The sequence below is a fragment of the Prosopis cineraria genome, unplaced genomic scaffold (assembly GCF_029017545.1).
Source record: "Prosopis cineraria cultivar Desert tree isolate PC_DT_omini unplaced genomic scaffold, ASM2901754v1 PC2, whole genome shotgun sequence".
Classification (NCBI taxonomy): Eukaryota; Viridiplantae; Streptophyta; class Magnoliopsida; order Fabales; family Fabaceae; genus Prosopis; species Prosopis cineraria.
In genome coordinates, this window is record NW_026555333.1 from 45,374,356 (window position 1) to 45,389,310 (window position 14,955).

The window sequence follows — 14,955 nt, forward strand, 5'->3', positions numbered from 1 at the left end:
CCTTATGTATTTTTGGATAATGGAATAAAAAAAACAATTCCAGCGTCTCGGGAGAAAAAAAAAGTACGAGCATGAATCTAATAAACCCCAAATTGAAGTGCAAATGTTACACCTAATGAGTAAATCACTTTGTATATAAAATAAAACACCAAGTTAAAGTTTTTTTAATCGTCATTAATACCTTAACAAAGCAGGAAGGGGAGGGGTGTCCTGTAACCGACGCCACCTAAAATAAACCCCACAAGGAGGTGTCGGTGAGAGTGAGAGAAAGGCAAAGAAGAAGGGTCACTTTCGTAATTAGAGTCCAAAGTAGTGGCAAACAGACAAGCACGCAAAGCTATCTAAACGCATTGCGGGGTTTGTGTATATATATATTATAGCGTGGGTGTCTTTAACCTGTACTAATAATTTCCCGCGGATTTGAACGCGGCTTCGTTTGGCGTTTTCTTCATCTCTGGGAAACAACTTCTTTCCTCTCTGGAAAACAAAAGGAAAAAGAAAATAAAATTCAGTTTCGCTTTGATCCTTTCAAGATTATTGTTGCGAGAGAAAAATTCGAAACCCGTGAACTTAGTGCTCTGCAAATGCAACAACCTTGCTCTCTCTCTGTCTCTCTCTCGCCCGCCCGCCCGCTTTTTTCTGGACTTTATTCACTGACACTCACTCACTCATCACTCGGCGCTGAGCTAATGAAGCTTCAGATCTCTTGCTGATTCGATCCAAGAAGGCGAAGAAGGAGAAGGAGAAGGATTGGATCAATGGAATTCAGAAGATGAAGTTCTACATATCGGCGAGCGGGATCAAGAGAGTGACGATATCGAACGGCACCGCCGGCAAAGGCTTGCCCAAGACGGCAGCCTCAGCCGCCACCTCTGGTCGCCGGATTTCCGCTAGGACAGTGCTGCCTGTGCTGCTGCTGCTGGCGATCGTATTGCCGTTCCTCTTTGTGAGATTCGCGATTTTGGTTCTGGAATCCACTTCTGTATGTTCCTCTTTAGGTGATTCTCGTTTCTCTGCCACTCTACTTGTTCTAATTGATTGTTTCCATTCTTATCTGTTCAATCCTTTTTCCAAATTCTTTCTGATTTTTTTGCCAGCCAATTGTCTTCGATTTAAAATGTTAGAAATGAATACTTCATACAAGTTGTTAAACCTATTCTTAATTATCATTTTTGAAAGTTAATTATCACTGATAAAATTTTACTGGCCAATTTTTTTTGGGTGAAATACTAGCTATATTTTATTTTTGCATAATTAGGTATATATTTGGTTTTTTTCATCAAGTAGATACTAGATACTGGGCATCGAGTGAGCCATATAAAATTTATTTTATTATAGATATATTAAGTATGTACTTGTATTGATATTGATAGCGTAGAATGCAAACTGTTTTGTTTTGGAATATTAGTGTTTTGGGGAGTAATATGTATAACTTTTAAACTTCTTTTCTGGGTAAAGTATAACTTTTAAACTTTATCTTTCATTAAAAATTAAAACTACAATAAATATTATTTAGAAATTAGAATTATATGTTTGTAATTGGAGGAATAATATTTTTTAAAAATAACTACATCATCTTTACCATGTATTTAAAATTACATAAGATTTTAAAACTTATTTCTATAATTACTACATGAGGGAGTATACAGATTTTAAGAATAGCTGAATTTTGCAAGACGCAAGAAGTTTGAAGTTTGGCAAGTGCAGTTCTGTGTCTCGTAAGTTGTTTTGGGCACAAGATGAATGCACGGCGTATTATCAAGTCAAATCACGACACGAGGTTGCTTTGAAGTTTCAAGTTTACATCGAGCCTTCTTATTGAAGAATTTTTTTATTACTATTATTACAACCAAGACGTCAATTTTTTATTCCGTAAATAATTATTTTATTATGGATTTTATGTTATATAATTGATAATTAATTTTTAATTTAAAAATATTGAATTATACTAATCTTTAGCTTGTCTTCTGTCGAAAATTTATGCTAAGAGATGAGACCACGCTATAGAAGACAAATTTGGTATTTGGATTTTTCTCATGCTTCATTTCTTATGCCAAACCAAATATAACTGGATATATCATTAAAAAGAAAAAGGAAAGCATGAATGTAAATTTAATGTGCATTGCAGATAGCATGGGATGGAGATTTTTCAGCGGAAGTGACGCATCTCTGGTGAGTGGTCAATTTGCTCAAAATTTCTGATATTTATTTAGTGAAATTAAAATCAAAACAAATAATTGATGATATGGTGAAATTGTGAACTGGCGCAAGCTTTGGTTTATTCCCAAAACACGTGCCCAGTTGGAGTGCAATATGGTGCTCCACTTTTCTGGAAAGCAACGGAACTGATATGACGCAGCCATTAGTAATAATTAGGGTAGGGGGGAGTACAAGTATGACAGCTATCTCCACAACACGTTTTTGACTGTTTCCTTGCCCGGTTTCCCCACGCGTCGTCCTGCCTCGGCCGGATTATAATTTAATAATTTCGTCAGATTAACAAGAATTAGTTAAATGATTAATACTGTTGTTGGTTAAAAAAAATTAATATTGTTTAAAATTTTTTGAATATTTTTATTAAATTCATCGTTTTTAAAAAATATTTACTTTCTAATATGTAACTTCTTACTTCAATATCATAAATTATTACGAAAGGATAAAATTAAAAAAATTATAATTTATCTTTCTAAAAAATAGTACTTCCTTTATTAAAAAATATAAAGTATTTTTAATTAAATTTTACTTCGATGAAGTAGTTATTTATTTTTAAATTAATCTTATTTTTTTATATTTATTCATATTAAACACCCTACAATAAATATAAAGTCATTATCAATAGGGTGTTTTTGAAAAAAAAAACAATAATTACACTTTAAAGATTAAAAAATTATATTTTTAAACATCTAACTTTTTAAAAAATGCCTTATATTTTTAAACGAAGGGAGTAACTTATAAAAAATTATCAACTTTTGTAAATGAAAAATATACGTTTTTAAATAAAAAATGTAAAATGTAAAATAATTTAAACTTAATTCTAATTATATATCTAAATAATTATATTTATATATTTTATAATATAAATAATCAAAATTATGTATTAATGCATAAACAAGAAGGGGTGGGGGTGGGGTGGGGGAGATGGGAACAGGGCGAGCGGGAGGGAATAGGGGCGGCGGCACTGCCACTCGATGGTAAAAAAATTGAAGCCGAGACAACTCGGTATGACCTAAACAGTTTTATGTGTCCAAAGGGGTGAAAAAGCTGGTAAGAAATTGGTTTGATGCAAGACAAGTCAATAATTTATAATATTTGATAAATGCTTTTGAATATATAACATTTTGATAATAAATATTTTTTAATATAGTATTGTGGTCAAAATGTCTGCTTTGTCATTATTTTTAAAATAGAAACATATTTTGCAAAATATTTATTACATAAAATGTCGAGATGAAAATACAGATGACCGAATAAATAAAATAATACTGCTAAATAATAATAAATATGGGATAAATTACATGAATAGAAAACTTTTAGTGCATTATTACATTAGTATTTGGTTTTTATGGTGGTGATGTATTGTGCATGTGTGTACGTGAAGAAACTCAGAGATGAGCTGACTAGAGCGCTTCTAGAGGCAAAGGATGATAATGTTAATAAGGAAGGAGCCGAGTCATTCAACGAGCTTGTGAATGAGATGGTGTCTAAAGGACAAGACCTCAAGGCTTTTGCTTTCAAAACCAAAGCCATGGTAAATAAATATTACCGATAGGTTCAGACTGCTTTTTAAGCTGCTTCTTTCTCTTTACGAGAAATTTCGTTCCTTGCTTCTTTCTATTTAGAATCTCATCTCATTTTATTTTTGCATATTTTAATTTTTGAGATAACTACATATAAATGTATAGAATACATGGGTCGTGATTTTTTTTTAGTTGACATTAGATAAAGCTAAAGATAGAAAAAGAAATAAACAGGTGAAAATCACTACTCCCTCTATTAAAAAATATATAACAACTTTAACTAAATTTTACCTTTTTATAAAGCAGTTGTTTATCTTCAAACTAACCGTATTTTTTTATAATTACTCTTATTTAATAGAGTGTTTCACCCTAAAATAAATGTAAAGTAATTTATTTAATATAAACACTTTTATAAAAAAATAATGATTACATCTTGAAAGATTAAAAATGTGTTATATTTTTAAACATCTAATCCCTCAAAACATATCTTACATTTTTTTAATGGATGAAATATCTCCGTAAGTCTCGCCCTAATGAGTGTTATATCTCTGTGAAATTCATTATATGCTAATTAATACTGGTCTCATTTTAAATGTCATTCTCGCATATTATGCTATTGATGTCCGTTGTGTAGATCACAATGGCTGCTATATTCATGTGACAGAAAGTCATCTCTGCACTTTAATTTTTCTTCGTTACATTAGAGAGTTTCAACATGCATCCTATCTGCATTTCACCCCACCATTGCTAATTTAACTGTCTTTTTTAAAAAAAAAAATATGCATACAAGTTATTAATATATTATACTAAAACTTAAGGTAACTTTTTTTGTTTCCTGAGAAATATGTTTATATTTTAAAGTTAAAGACAAGTATGTATTTTTTTTCACGAAACTCAAAAGATATTTAATTATATAATAGATCAAATAAGCTTTACGAGAAAATTGAGGCAAAAATTGCACTATACTCAAGAACTGCCTGTGTAAAGGAGCTGAGTTTGCTACATTATCTTGTTTTCCATGAGCCGCAGATTATTGACATGAGGACGTGAGTGATGGATCTTCATTAACTCCACCTTTTCTTCTCTTAACTATGCAGCTATCACAGATGGATCACAAGGTCCAATTAGCCAGGCAACAAGAATCAATTTTCTGGCACTTAGCTTCACACGGTGTTCCCAAAACCCTACACTGTCTCTCTCTCAAGTTAGCTGAAGAATATTCTGTAAATGCCATGGCACGATCTCGTCTGCCTCCTCCTGAATACGTGTCTCGCCTTGTTAGTGAAAGTTTTCAGCATCTGGTTCTCATAACTGATAATGTCCTTGCTGCTTCTGTTGTTGTGGCCTCCGTAATTGAAAATGTAGCCAACCCTGAAAAACTAGTCTTTCACGTCGTTACAGACAAGAAAACTTACACTCCAATGCATGCTTGGTTTGCCACAAATTCTATTGAACCATCAGTTTTGGAGGTTAGGGGACTGCACCAATGTGACTGGTCCGAAGAAGTGAACGCAAATGTTAAAGAGATTATGCAAGTTAATCACCAAATTGGGAAGAGATTCCACAAGAAGTTTAAAGAAAAAGAGATTGGTCATAGTTTGGAGCAAGGCAAATTCTTGGCAGCTTTAAGGCCTAGCAGCTTTTCCCTGATGAATCATCTTCGAATGTATATCCCTGAGGTAATTAATTATTTTTTTCCAAGTAAATACACGATTTGGTCATTATTTTTTTTAAATTAATGATCTAATCTTATTGTTTTTAATTTATTTTCCTGTACGAGTTGGTCTCTCTCAATATGTAGCTCGCTACAACTTAATAGGTTTGTTGGAATAAATTGTATAAATGAACTCTACTTAGCTTCATTGGGTACACGTACAAAAAATATGCTCAGTATATAGAATATTGAGAAATGAAATTAAAAGGCAGAAAATGAGACTGAGATGAGAAATGGGTCTCTTGTTCTACTAAAAAAAATAATCAAAGGAGATATATCCTCAGGTAGTGATAATAAAGACGTAATAAATATTTTATAAATTATTTATATTTTGCTTTTTAATTCCATTCTCTATGATATTTCATTATTCTAACCAAATGAGACCAAAATGAAAAGGGGGGAGGAATTTTGGATGAAATATAACCTAGTCTCTGAATAAAAATTGATAAAAAAGATTGTTAAATGACAAAAATGTGTAATCAGCATTTTATATCTTGTATTTAAGTAGCCACCTGCTTGACTAATGGCAATTCCAAATGCCAGACAATGGTGATTTCATCATCTAAATTCCTTTTTGTTTTGCCCTTTGGCACAGTTGTTTCCTAATCTCAGCAAGATAGTGTTGTTGGATGATGATGTTGTCGTGCAACACGACATCTCTTCATTGTGGGAGCTAGATCTTTATGGCAAAGTCAGTGGTTCTGTATTCAAGTCATATTGTGGAGATGGAAACACCTGTTGCTCTGACAGTAAATATACAAACTACTTCAACTTTTCACATCCCTTCATATCATCCTACTTTGACCCTGATCAGTGCGCTTGGCTCTATGGCATCAATGTATTTGATCTTCAAGCTTGGCGAAGAACAAATATCACTCAGACTTACCTTCAATGGTTGAAGCTTGTAAGTATGCCTGACTCCACTTGATTTGTTCTATTGACATCTTCATACGTCTGAAGTTAGAACCATAAACATTTCTTTAAGGACGAAACTTTCTTTCGGTCTTCCAAATATGACTCTAGTTTTATTGTTTTCCAGAAAGGTTATATATCTATCTATATATATATATGTATATATAGTATAAAAACTCTTACAAACTGCTCTTTTATGAGTTATGAACAGCACAGCTTAAGTCTTGAGACTCCATATAATACAAAGGACCTATACTAGTTTTTGAAATAAGTCTCTCTAAAAAGTCACATTGAATTTAGACTCATCTAAATCCAGCTAAGCAAATCCATTGAGGAGAAACTCTTCCTAACATGCATTTTTCTTCATTTACAAAACCTGAATCCAACACTCCACTTATATGATCCTTTTTTTTTTTACAAGCAATGTCAACTCTTTAAAAAAATCTTTTTTTGTTACTTTAATCCCTTAAAAAAATTGTACAGTATTGCTGATATATCTCAGAAAGGATGAAATTTGAGCCGAATTGGACTTTTAATACTAGAGTGATGCAAAAATAATTTTCAAGAAACAAAATGAGACTGAGGTCATCTTTTGAAAACCAAGATGACATTATAGAACTGTTAGAAACAAAATAACTAAAGTCAAACAATAAATTACACTTTGTTTACACATATCTTTTTCTTACAGAGAACTAGTTTATGTTTTTTCTGTTTCGTTCTGTTGTCTCATGGGACTATTATCTGTATATTATCTATTTCCCCAGAACCTCAGGTCTGGGTTACAATTATGGAACCCAGGAGTGCTTCCACCAGCCTTGATTGCCTTTGAGGGTCATGTCCATCCTATAGATTCAAAATGGCTCGTCCTGATTTAGGTTATCGCTATCAATCAGAAGAAATCAGCGTAGAGAAACTGCAATCGGCTGCTGTTATCCATTTTAATGGCCCTGCAAAGCCATGGCTTGAAATTGGATTCCCACAATTTCGTAGTTTCTGGAACAGATATGTAAATTTGTCAGATAAATTTATTCGCAGATGTAGAATCACTTGGTGAAGGGGCTAAGTTCTTTCACTGTTGCTATTCATTTGAGACTAAGTTCACTTTGATCCAGAAAAGAAAAATCACCTATTTGAGTTTCGCCATCAATTTTCAGCAGCAAAACTCAAAATTGGAGATAATTTTCAAGGAGCAAGATGTGAATATAGTTATTCAAGAGACTGAGCAAGATATACTGATGGATCAGAGGGAAGAAGGTTTGGTCCTTCAGTCTCTGACTTATACGTCCAACACGGAATGATGTAAGTTATTTTATGTTCATAAATAGCAATTTGGTGAAGCCACAATGCAGTTGCTAAAATTAGAAGCACAATAATAGTCGCAGACGAGACAGATATGAATGAGCTCTTAGTGATCCTAGTATTCTGATTTCTGTAAGTTACATGATGGAAATGCTTATCTACATTTTTATTGTATAGCATTCTTTAGTTTTCTCCGAAAGTTTTACTGTTGTACAGGTCTTGGACGAATCTTTGAGAAACACTTGGTTACTATTATCACCATATATCTTTGAAAGTTCATCTGAGGTTTTTTTTTTCTGGTGAAATTTTGGGCACATAGGGTACCACCATTTTTTTTTCTTCTCTTTTTTGAGTAATGCTTATTCCCATTTTGATAGCTATATATTCATTTGGAATTAAATCTTAAATTTAACAAATTTACAATTTATCATTAACTCAGCAAATTTGTAGACAATTGGCTTTGTATTCCAATTTGGATGAAAACAGATTGCACTTGAATCCCTTTTTTTCTGGTGGGATGCAACTTCCGTGTCTCTCAAGTGTTGTGTAGCCCCTTTTCATTAGTTTGAAATCTGAGGAAGTTTGCCCCTGAAAATTGAGAAACTAGATGAGCTATCAACAATTAGCACAATTGAGATAAGAGCACAATTGAGGTTGGTAAGGAGGGCCAGAAACATGAAGTGACGTTGTTATTTTCCCCAACAATGAAAAATATCTCTTTCAAATTACTGAAAGTAATGGGTAAATTTCAACTACTAAATTGGTACATGCACAAAGGCAAAAGTTAAACCCTCAACCACATATTTAAATGAAGAGAACTTCTGTCATTTACATCAACTTTGGTTGAACTCAGCTCATTTTCTTTTGAGCTTTGAAAATGAAGAGCATAAAAACTTTTGGGCCCAACCTGCATAAAAACTTTTGAAACTAATCTATATAAGCTCAAAAAATAAATTCAAACTCAAGCTACCTGTTTAAGTTAACCTTTATTTTAAAAAATAAAATTGAAATGCTAAGGGAGAGAGTGATGATCATTGTAATGGAAGTTTTCAGCGAACAATCTAGTAATCCCCAGTATACTTTGTAACATTTAGTCATTTTCCTTTAGGATTTGTTTTCAATGACCACCTTCCCCATTTATCTAATTAACTAACTATCCAACTTAATGTAGATTATGGCTGAATATTAACTTACATAATTACTCATTTTAAATTTCAGAAAATTTTAATTTATTCTTTAGAACTTAGATATGTAATATAATAATGTGAAATTTAATTTTTTTAAATAAAAAAAATCAGGTACAACCTTGAGCCCAATTAATAATGGCCAAATTTTAGGAAACGATCAAATTTAAATTAAGAGTTTTTAAACCTGAGCCCATATGGGACGGGCATTTCCCAAACTCCTACTGATAGGAACACAAACCAGTCACCACGGAAGAATGGGGTTGAAGATCACATGAACAGAGGAAATTATTTCCTCTTTTCCGTCTAGACGACGATATTCAAAACTAGCCATCCCATATCTGTCTCCTGAGACACTGTAGATAATTACAACCGTTGTTTCGATGTACAAATATAGAAATGAATCGATCAAAAAAAAAAAAAAACCTTAGCGATTAAAAATATGCTCATATACATTTTGAAATTTAATGAGAATGTACAGAAATTGTTGAGCATAATTACAAAGGCAGAGACATGGTAGACATATAAAAAAATGGAATCCTTTTCTTGTGAAAATACCAAGTAAGGATCTGACCTTAGCTGCCCCTCGATAATTTTACGACTTCAGCACCTGATTAAAGGCCACCCCAACCAGACACCACTTTCTTGGCTGAGACCTGACGTTCACAACAATGTTTATGGAGGTTCATAAAGCAGGTGGAATGCAATGCATCTATGATATAGATGTACAGGGGAGACAAAATCCTGTTTTTGTTATGGGGGTCTCAACAAGACAAGGTATTTGCGATTGTCACCAAATAGGTATCCAAACTCGTTCTGAATCCATATGGAAGGAGGTTCTTCCGATCTTTAGATATCTATGGAGCTCCAAAACCCCATAGAAAGGCCTGGGATCCAGAAGTTCCAACAAGGCCAAGAGTGGACTTCAGTCAAAGAAGGCTAAGCAGATCAATTGACATTTCGGTGCATGGTAATTGGGATAAATTGTATAACACCAGGATATCCCTTGGCATATTAAGAATATGTTTCTAAAGGTAACCGGAAGACTTCACAAGATGCAAGAGATCGCCAAAACAATTTAAAAAAAGAATAAAAGATGCCAAGAATAAGATTTATAAAATCAACTTGTTTCGATGCATAATGGGTGGACAAAACTAGAATAGGACATGATAATAAGGACAACTGACTTGAGAAGTTAGGAGATCTAACTTACAAAGGAAATTCTTAAGTGAAGAATCAACACAAGTCAGAAGGCAGAAGGAAAACAGTGCATTAACTTTCCAGTTCACCCTGTATCCAATCTTGTGAACACACCAAAGCTTGAACAGTGACAGGGTTAAGTGAACTCCAATCGCGATCAAGCTCTCTTCCATTGATATTATATGCCAAATCTGGTGAAACTTTTGACATTGGAACCCCTAACACATTTCTTGCCATCATGGATAAGACAGGATACCTAGGAGTGTGTACTTTCCACCAATTTAATATGCTGAAATCAACATTTCGTGGAAAGAGAGGTTCTTCTAAGTATTTTTCTAAATCTGATTTCATATCTTCACCTTGAGAAGTTTCGTGGAGGAATTTGTCAAACCCCATCAATCTATCCCTCGAGTCCTTACCTGGTAAGCAAAGTACACCATTCCCAACTTGCCAGGCCAATCCCCGATCATGAGAAGAAGCTAATGGGGAGCAGATTGAGTGCTCATTGTACAAGGCCTTCACACCATCAAAGACCTCATCAATGCGACCTGTGGAAGTGCTACCATAGATTTGCGGGTAGTAATACTCTACCAATTTCATCTTGAATCTAGGATCTAACATTGCTGCAACTGCCAAACCTAAGCTACATTTCTCCCAATATTCATCAAACGTGCTTTTCATCTTTAATGTCAAGCAACTAATACATTCATCTGAGTTTTTGCACCATTCTGTCAACTGCAACTTTACATCACAGAGCTCAGGGAAGTAAATATTTGCAGTTGGATACTTGCTCCTTGTGAGAACATTTGTAACGTCAGCAAAATACTTCAAGTAGCCAGTGACTGCAGTGGCTCTCTCCCACTCTACATTGGAAAGATTGATTCTGTAGGCATTGTCATTCTCTTGTAAAAGAGTAAGGACATCCCTGAATTCTAAGGCAGTCTCAAGCATTGAATAGGTGGAATTCCATTGCATTTGGTTATCCAGAGATAAGTACTTTTTACTCTGGATCCCAACTTCTTTAATCAAGTCATTGAACTTTTCCAGTACAGTGTGTGAACTTCTGATATAGCGAATACTTCCTCGAATCTTATTGACTATTTCACTTACTGCCCCCAAAGCATCCTGAACCATAATATTGATAATATTTGCAGCACAGCGTATATCAAATAATTGACCATTACAATAAAGAAACCTATTCTGTGAAAGGCGCTCACCAATTCTCTTGGCAATGTTATCACTGGTAGAGCAAGTGTTCAATGTCATGGAAAATAACTTACGGTCAATATCCCAATCCATCAGACACGTCATAATAGCCTCCAAAAGCATGTCTTCAGTATGAGAAGGATCAATCATGATAAAATTTAGGATTCTCCTTCTTAACTGCCATGATTCATCAATGTAATTTGCTGTCAAACACAGATACTCAGTATCACCCATAGCCACCCACACATCAGCACTAAGGCTGATTTTACCAGGTAATTTGTCCAACATCTCATTCATCTTTTGTTTCTCTTTCTCATAAAGCTCAATACAGTCAGCCTCAATGCTATTCACTGTCATGAGCTCAAACAGTGGCTGAAGATTTTTCACAAATACTTTAAAACCAACATGCTCAACCATAGTCAATGGATACCCATGCAAAATAATCATGCGAGCAAGATCCAACTGACTCCGTCTTCGATCAAAGTTCTTGTTTCCATTGCTGAATATGTCATCTTTTAACTGCTCCTGCTCAAATTTAATGTTCACAAGTGAAGGTCATCATCTTTTTTCTGATCTTGATCAAAACTGATATTTGATATTGCAAGAGCCCCTTCCTTTCTCTTGTCTCTTACTGCAATGCATTGTGATATTCCATGGTTAGATTTCCTTTGACACCTGATTAAATGGTTCCTTAAATGAGATGTTCCACTACTACTAGATCCACTCAACCTCTTTTTACAATGCCTACATATAGCCACATATGCATCACCTTTTTTAACCCTGTCAAAATCATTCCATACAACAGACTTCAATCGACTTGATTTGGCAGCTACAGCATCTGACATATCCATTGCATGAACCTGCCACAATACATGGCCGTTGAATATTTCAAATAGTATCCATTTCAAGGGACATACATTGTATATTTATGAAGAGCACCTTTTCTGAGCGCATAATATTATAAGTGCATAGGCAATTTAAATTATTTCAAAAAGGAAAAAGAAAAAGAAAAGTGATTTTATGATGAAACGATATATAAACCTAACTCGATATCTTTCTCAAGCCTAAAAAGTTGCTAGAAAAACATAATTCATATATAGACTTCAATTACAGAACACCAACAATTCAAAACCAATATACAACCCGAATAGTACATAATTTAAGTGAAAATTAAAAAAAAAAAAAAGATTACGAACATACAAGTTTTGCCAAGTATCAAAGACCCACAAAGAACTTCTCTGAAAAAATTTCATAGAGGAAACACAAACTATTAGTAGCAACTAAATATCCCACTGTTATACTACAGAAGAAGAGGATTTTATTTTAAAATGTTAAAAAAAAAAAAGCTGCTTTTGGATTAGCACTATAAATTTTCATTTCATTATTTCACATAGGAACTACTGTGACAAGTGCGGGACGGATTTTCATGCTGAGTTCAATTATTCAGAGGTTCTCGGCGAGTTCATCGATCAAGACAACTTGTCCTTGTTATCCCAAAATGAATATAGTTCTAAGACTTTATTCAATTTCATAGGCTATCAACTGCATGCTAACCAGCCTAACCTATAGGTTCACCCCGTAAGCTAATAAGCAAACAATCAAAATAGTGCATCCTACCACACCAACCCTACTGCGAAGAGCAAGCTTAGTCTCAAAAAGCAATTCAACTACATATTCCATTCATTGATATTTTTAGTAGCCATTGTTTTCCAAAGACAAAGTAACTGAGAGACATTCTATTCACGGCTCTTCAGAGACACAGAAATTTCGGACTCCAAGCCAAGGCTAAGTAACGTCAATCATAAATAAATACAGAAACGATGGCGAGTCGACCCGCCTCGGTACATGATAACAGCCATCCAAACCCGCCCGACAGAACCGGTTCGAAACGGGTTGAGAGATCGGGTTAGATGACCGGTAGGTGTGGTTTTCGGATCGGAAACGAGATACATGCACACAATCAAAAAGCGGGCAAAACGACCCTAATTGCATCCGGACTCGGATCCATGACAGATTTAAAGTCAGCTACAAAGATTAGAAGCCATGAAAACAGAACTAAACGAAGAGAATGAAACAAAAAGGGAAAATTAGGGTTTTCAGGACGTACGGTGGCTGAAGAAGCACAAGTAATGCGAGCGATGTAGGAACTGAGGGAAGAAGGAAGTATTAGGGTACGGTTAGAGAGAGATCCAATCACCCAATCCACAAAGTACGTATGGGCAAATCCGGATATCGAGCAGACAGGCGTGGTCACTCAGTGGTGTGAGCTCAGACGCGCCAAATGTAATTTGATTATTTAGCAAGGACAGATATGCAAATGACCAAAATGGCAAAATCCAGAATTAACATTTTGACAATTATTCATCCTTATTATAAGATATTTTAAACTATTAAAAAAAAGGAAATTAACTTAACAACTTTGTATGAAAATTGAATGAACTTTTAATTTTATTCCTATTTAAATAAAAAATTTAAATTTTTATTGCATTCTTTCTCTCATAATTAAAGAATTTAAATAAAAATAATATTATAAATATATACTCCTAATTAATATCTTATAAAATACCTTATATTAAGGATAAATTTTTTTTTAAAATGTGCATTATAATAAGAACTAAGCGAATATATATATATATATATATATAATTAAAAGCTTAGTGACAAATTCACCCTTTAAATAAAAAATAAAATATATGTATAAAAAATAAAATATGAAATATATAGGATGGATACTTCTAAAATTTAAATTAAAAATAATACAAAGTAAAGTGCAATGTAATAAAGATTTCACATGAAATCATATTTTACTTTCTATAAGATTTTTATGGTAACAACAATAAATTTTATCTTTGAGGTCGGTTACATGGAAATAACCTCTAAAGTTAAGGTTTTTTTTTTTAATATGATGCAGAAATTTTTAAAAGTTGAGGCTTGAGGGATAGAGGACTTTTCCCTGTAATACTGATCGAGGACATATTCTTCATGTTCTTCAAGATTGTGAGGAAATAAAATTCTTGTGGAATCCATTCACACAAAAAAAAAATTGTGCAATTCTATTATCAAACCAAGTATTCTCCCAAGTTTTTTCAATTATAATATATGGGAACTTGAATTCTCCTGCGACAATGGGAACAGTGGATTGAAAATGAAAAGAATTATTTGTAGTTATTTGTTGGCTGATCCTATGGAAAAGAAGAAATGATATACCATTTTCGAAAATATCGATACAATGTACCCACCAAATATTTTATTGGGTCAAGGCTATTCTTTTTAGTTATGATGAGACACAACTGAGTCTAAGGCACATGAAGATTAAGGGTATCATCAAGGATATGAGAACCCCTCATACTCATAGAATGCTAAAAGGTTGGGTGAGTATTCATGATAATGGTACTTTTTAGCATGTCAGTAATAATATACGCTGCAGGGTATTATTAAAGACAATCGTCAATCTCTCCTAGAAGGCTTTATGTTTTAAATTTTTGAAGGAGATCCTCTTGTAGATGAACTTTGGGTTTTGTCTCATTAATCTATGAAGAGCTTGGGATGGTTGTTATGGGAAGTGAGAAATGATTCACTAGATGTTTTGAATTTGATTAAGGATACAGAATCGTGATATTCACGCAAATTGGGATTTGATCCAAGAGTGTCAAAATCTATTTCGACATAATTGGACTGTTGATCTTGATTATATCCACAGAGA

The 14,955-nt window shown here is 33.7% G+C and overlaps 1 protein-coding gene and 1 pseudogene across 7 annotated transcripts; one reads left to right on the plus strand and one right to left on the minus strand.

The window, feature by feature from the left end:
- Positions 1-393: 393 nt before the first annotated feature.
- Positions 394-7,941, plus strand: LOC129302229 (probable galacturonosyltransferase 15; annotated as a pseudogene).
- A 332-nt stretch (positions 7,942-8,273) lies between these two features.
- On the minus strand, positions 8,274-13,514 carry LOC129302230 (zinc finger BED domain-containing protein RICESLEEPER 2-like). 7 transcript variants are annotated; one of them, XR_008591220.1, is made up of 4 exons: positions 13,360-13,514; positions 10,060-12,112; positions 9,421-9,502; positions 8,274-9,194 (listed from the first exon to the last, which is right to left on the minus strand). XR_008591220.1 is itself a non-coding variant. In XM_054940941.1 (3 exons), the coding sequence occupies exon 3, from the start codon at positions 11,697-11,699 to the stop codon at positions 10,119-10,121; it is 1,581 nt and encodes a 526-aa protein (XP_054796916.1). In that variant the 5' UTR covers positions 11,700-11,883; positions 12,022-12,112; positions 13,360-13,514; the 3' UTR covers positions 9,281-10,118. The 7 variants fall into 7 exon arrangements, 3 of the variants coding, with proteins under 3 accessions (XP_054796916.1, XP_054796917.1, XP_054796915.1); XR_008591219.1 differs by having other exon boundaries at positions 8,275-9,187; XR_008591218.1 differs by lacking the exon at positions 8,274-9,194 and having other exon boundaries at positions 9,281-9,502.
- Between the last annotated feature and the right edge of the window lie 1,441 nt (positions 13,515-14,955).

Excerpts from the sequence above, each read along its gene's own strand:
- LOC129302230 (XM_054940941.1), bottom strand. The coding sequence starts at position 11,699 with ATGATTATTTTGCATGGGTATCCATTGACTATGGTTGAGCATGTTGGT.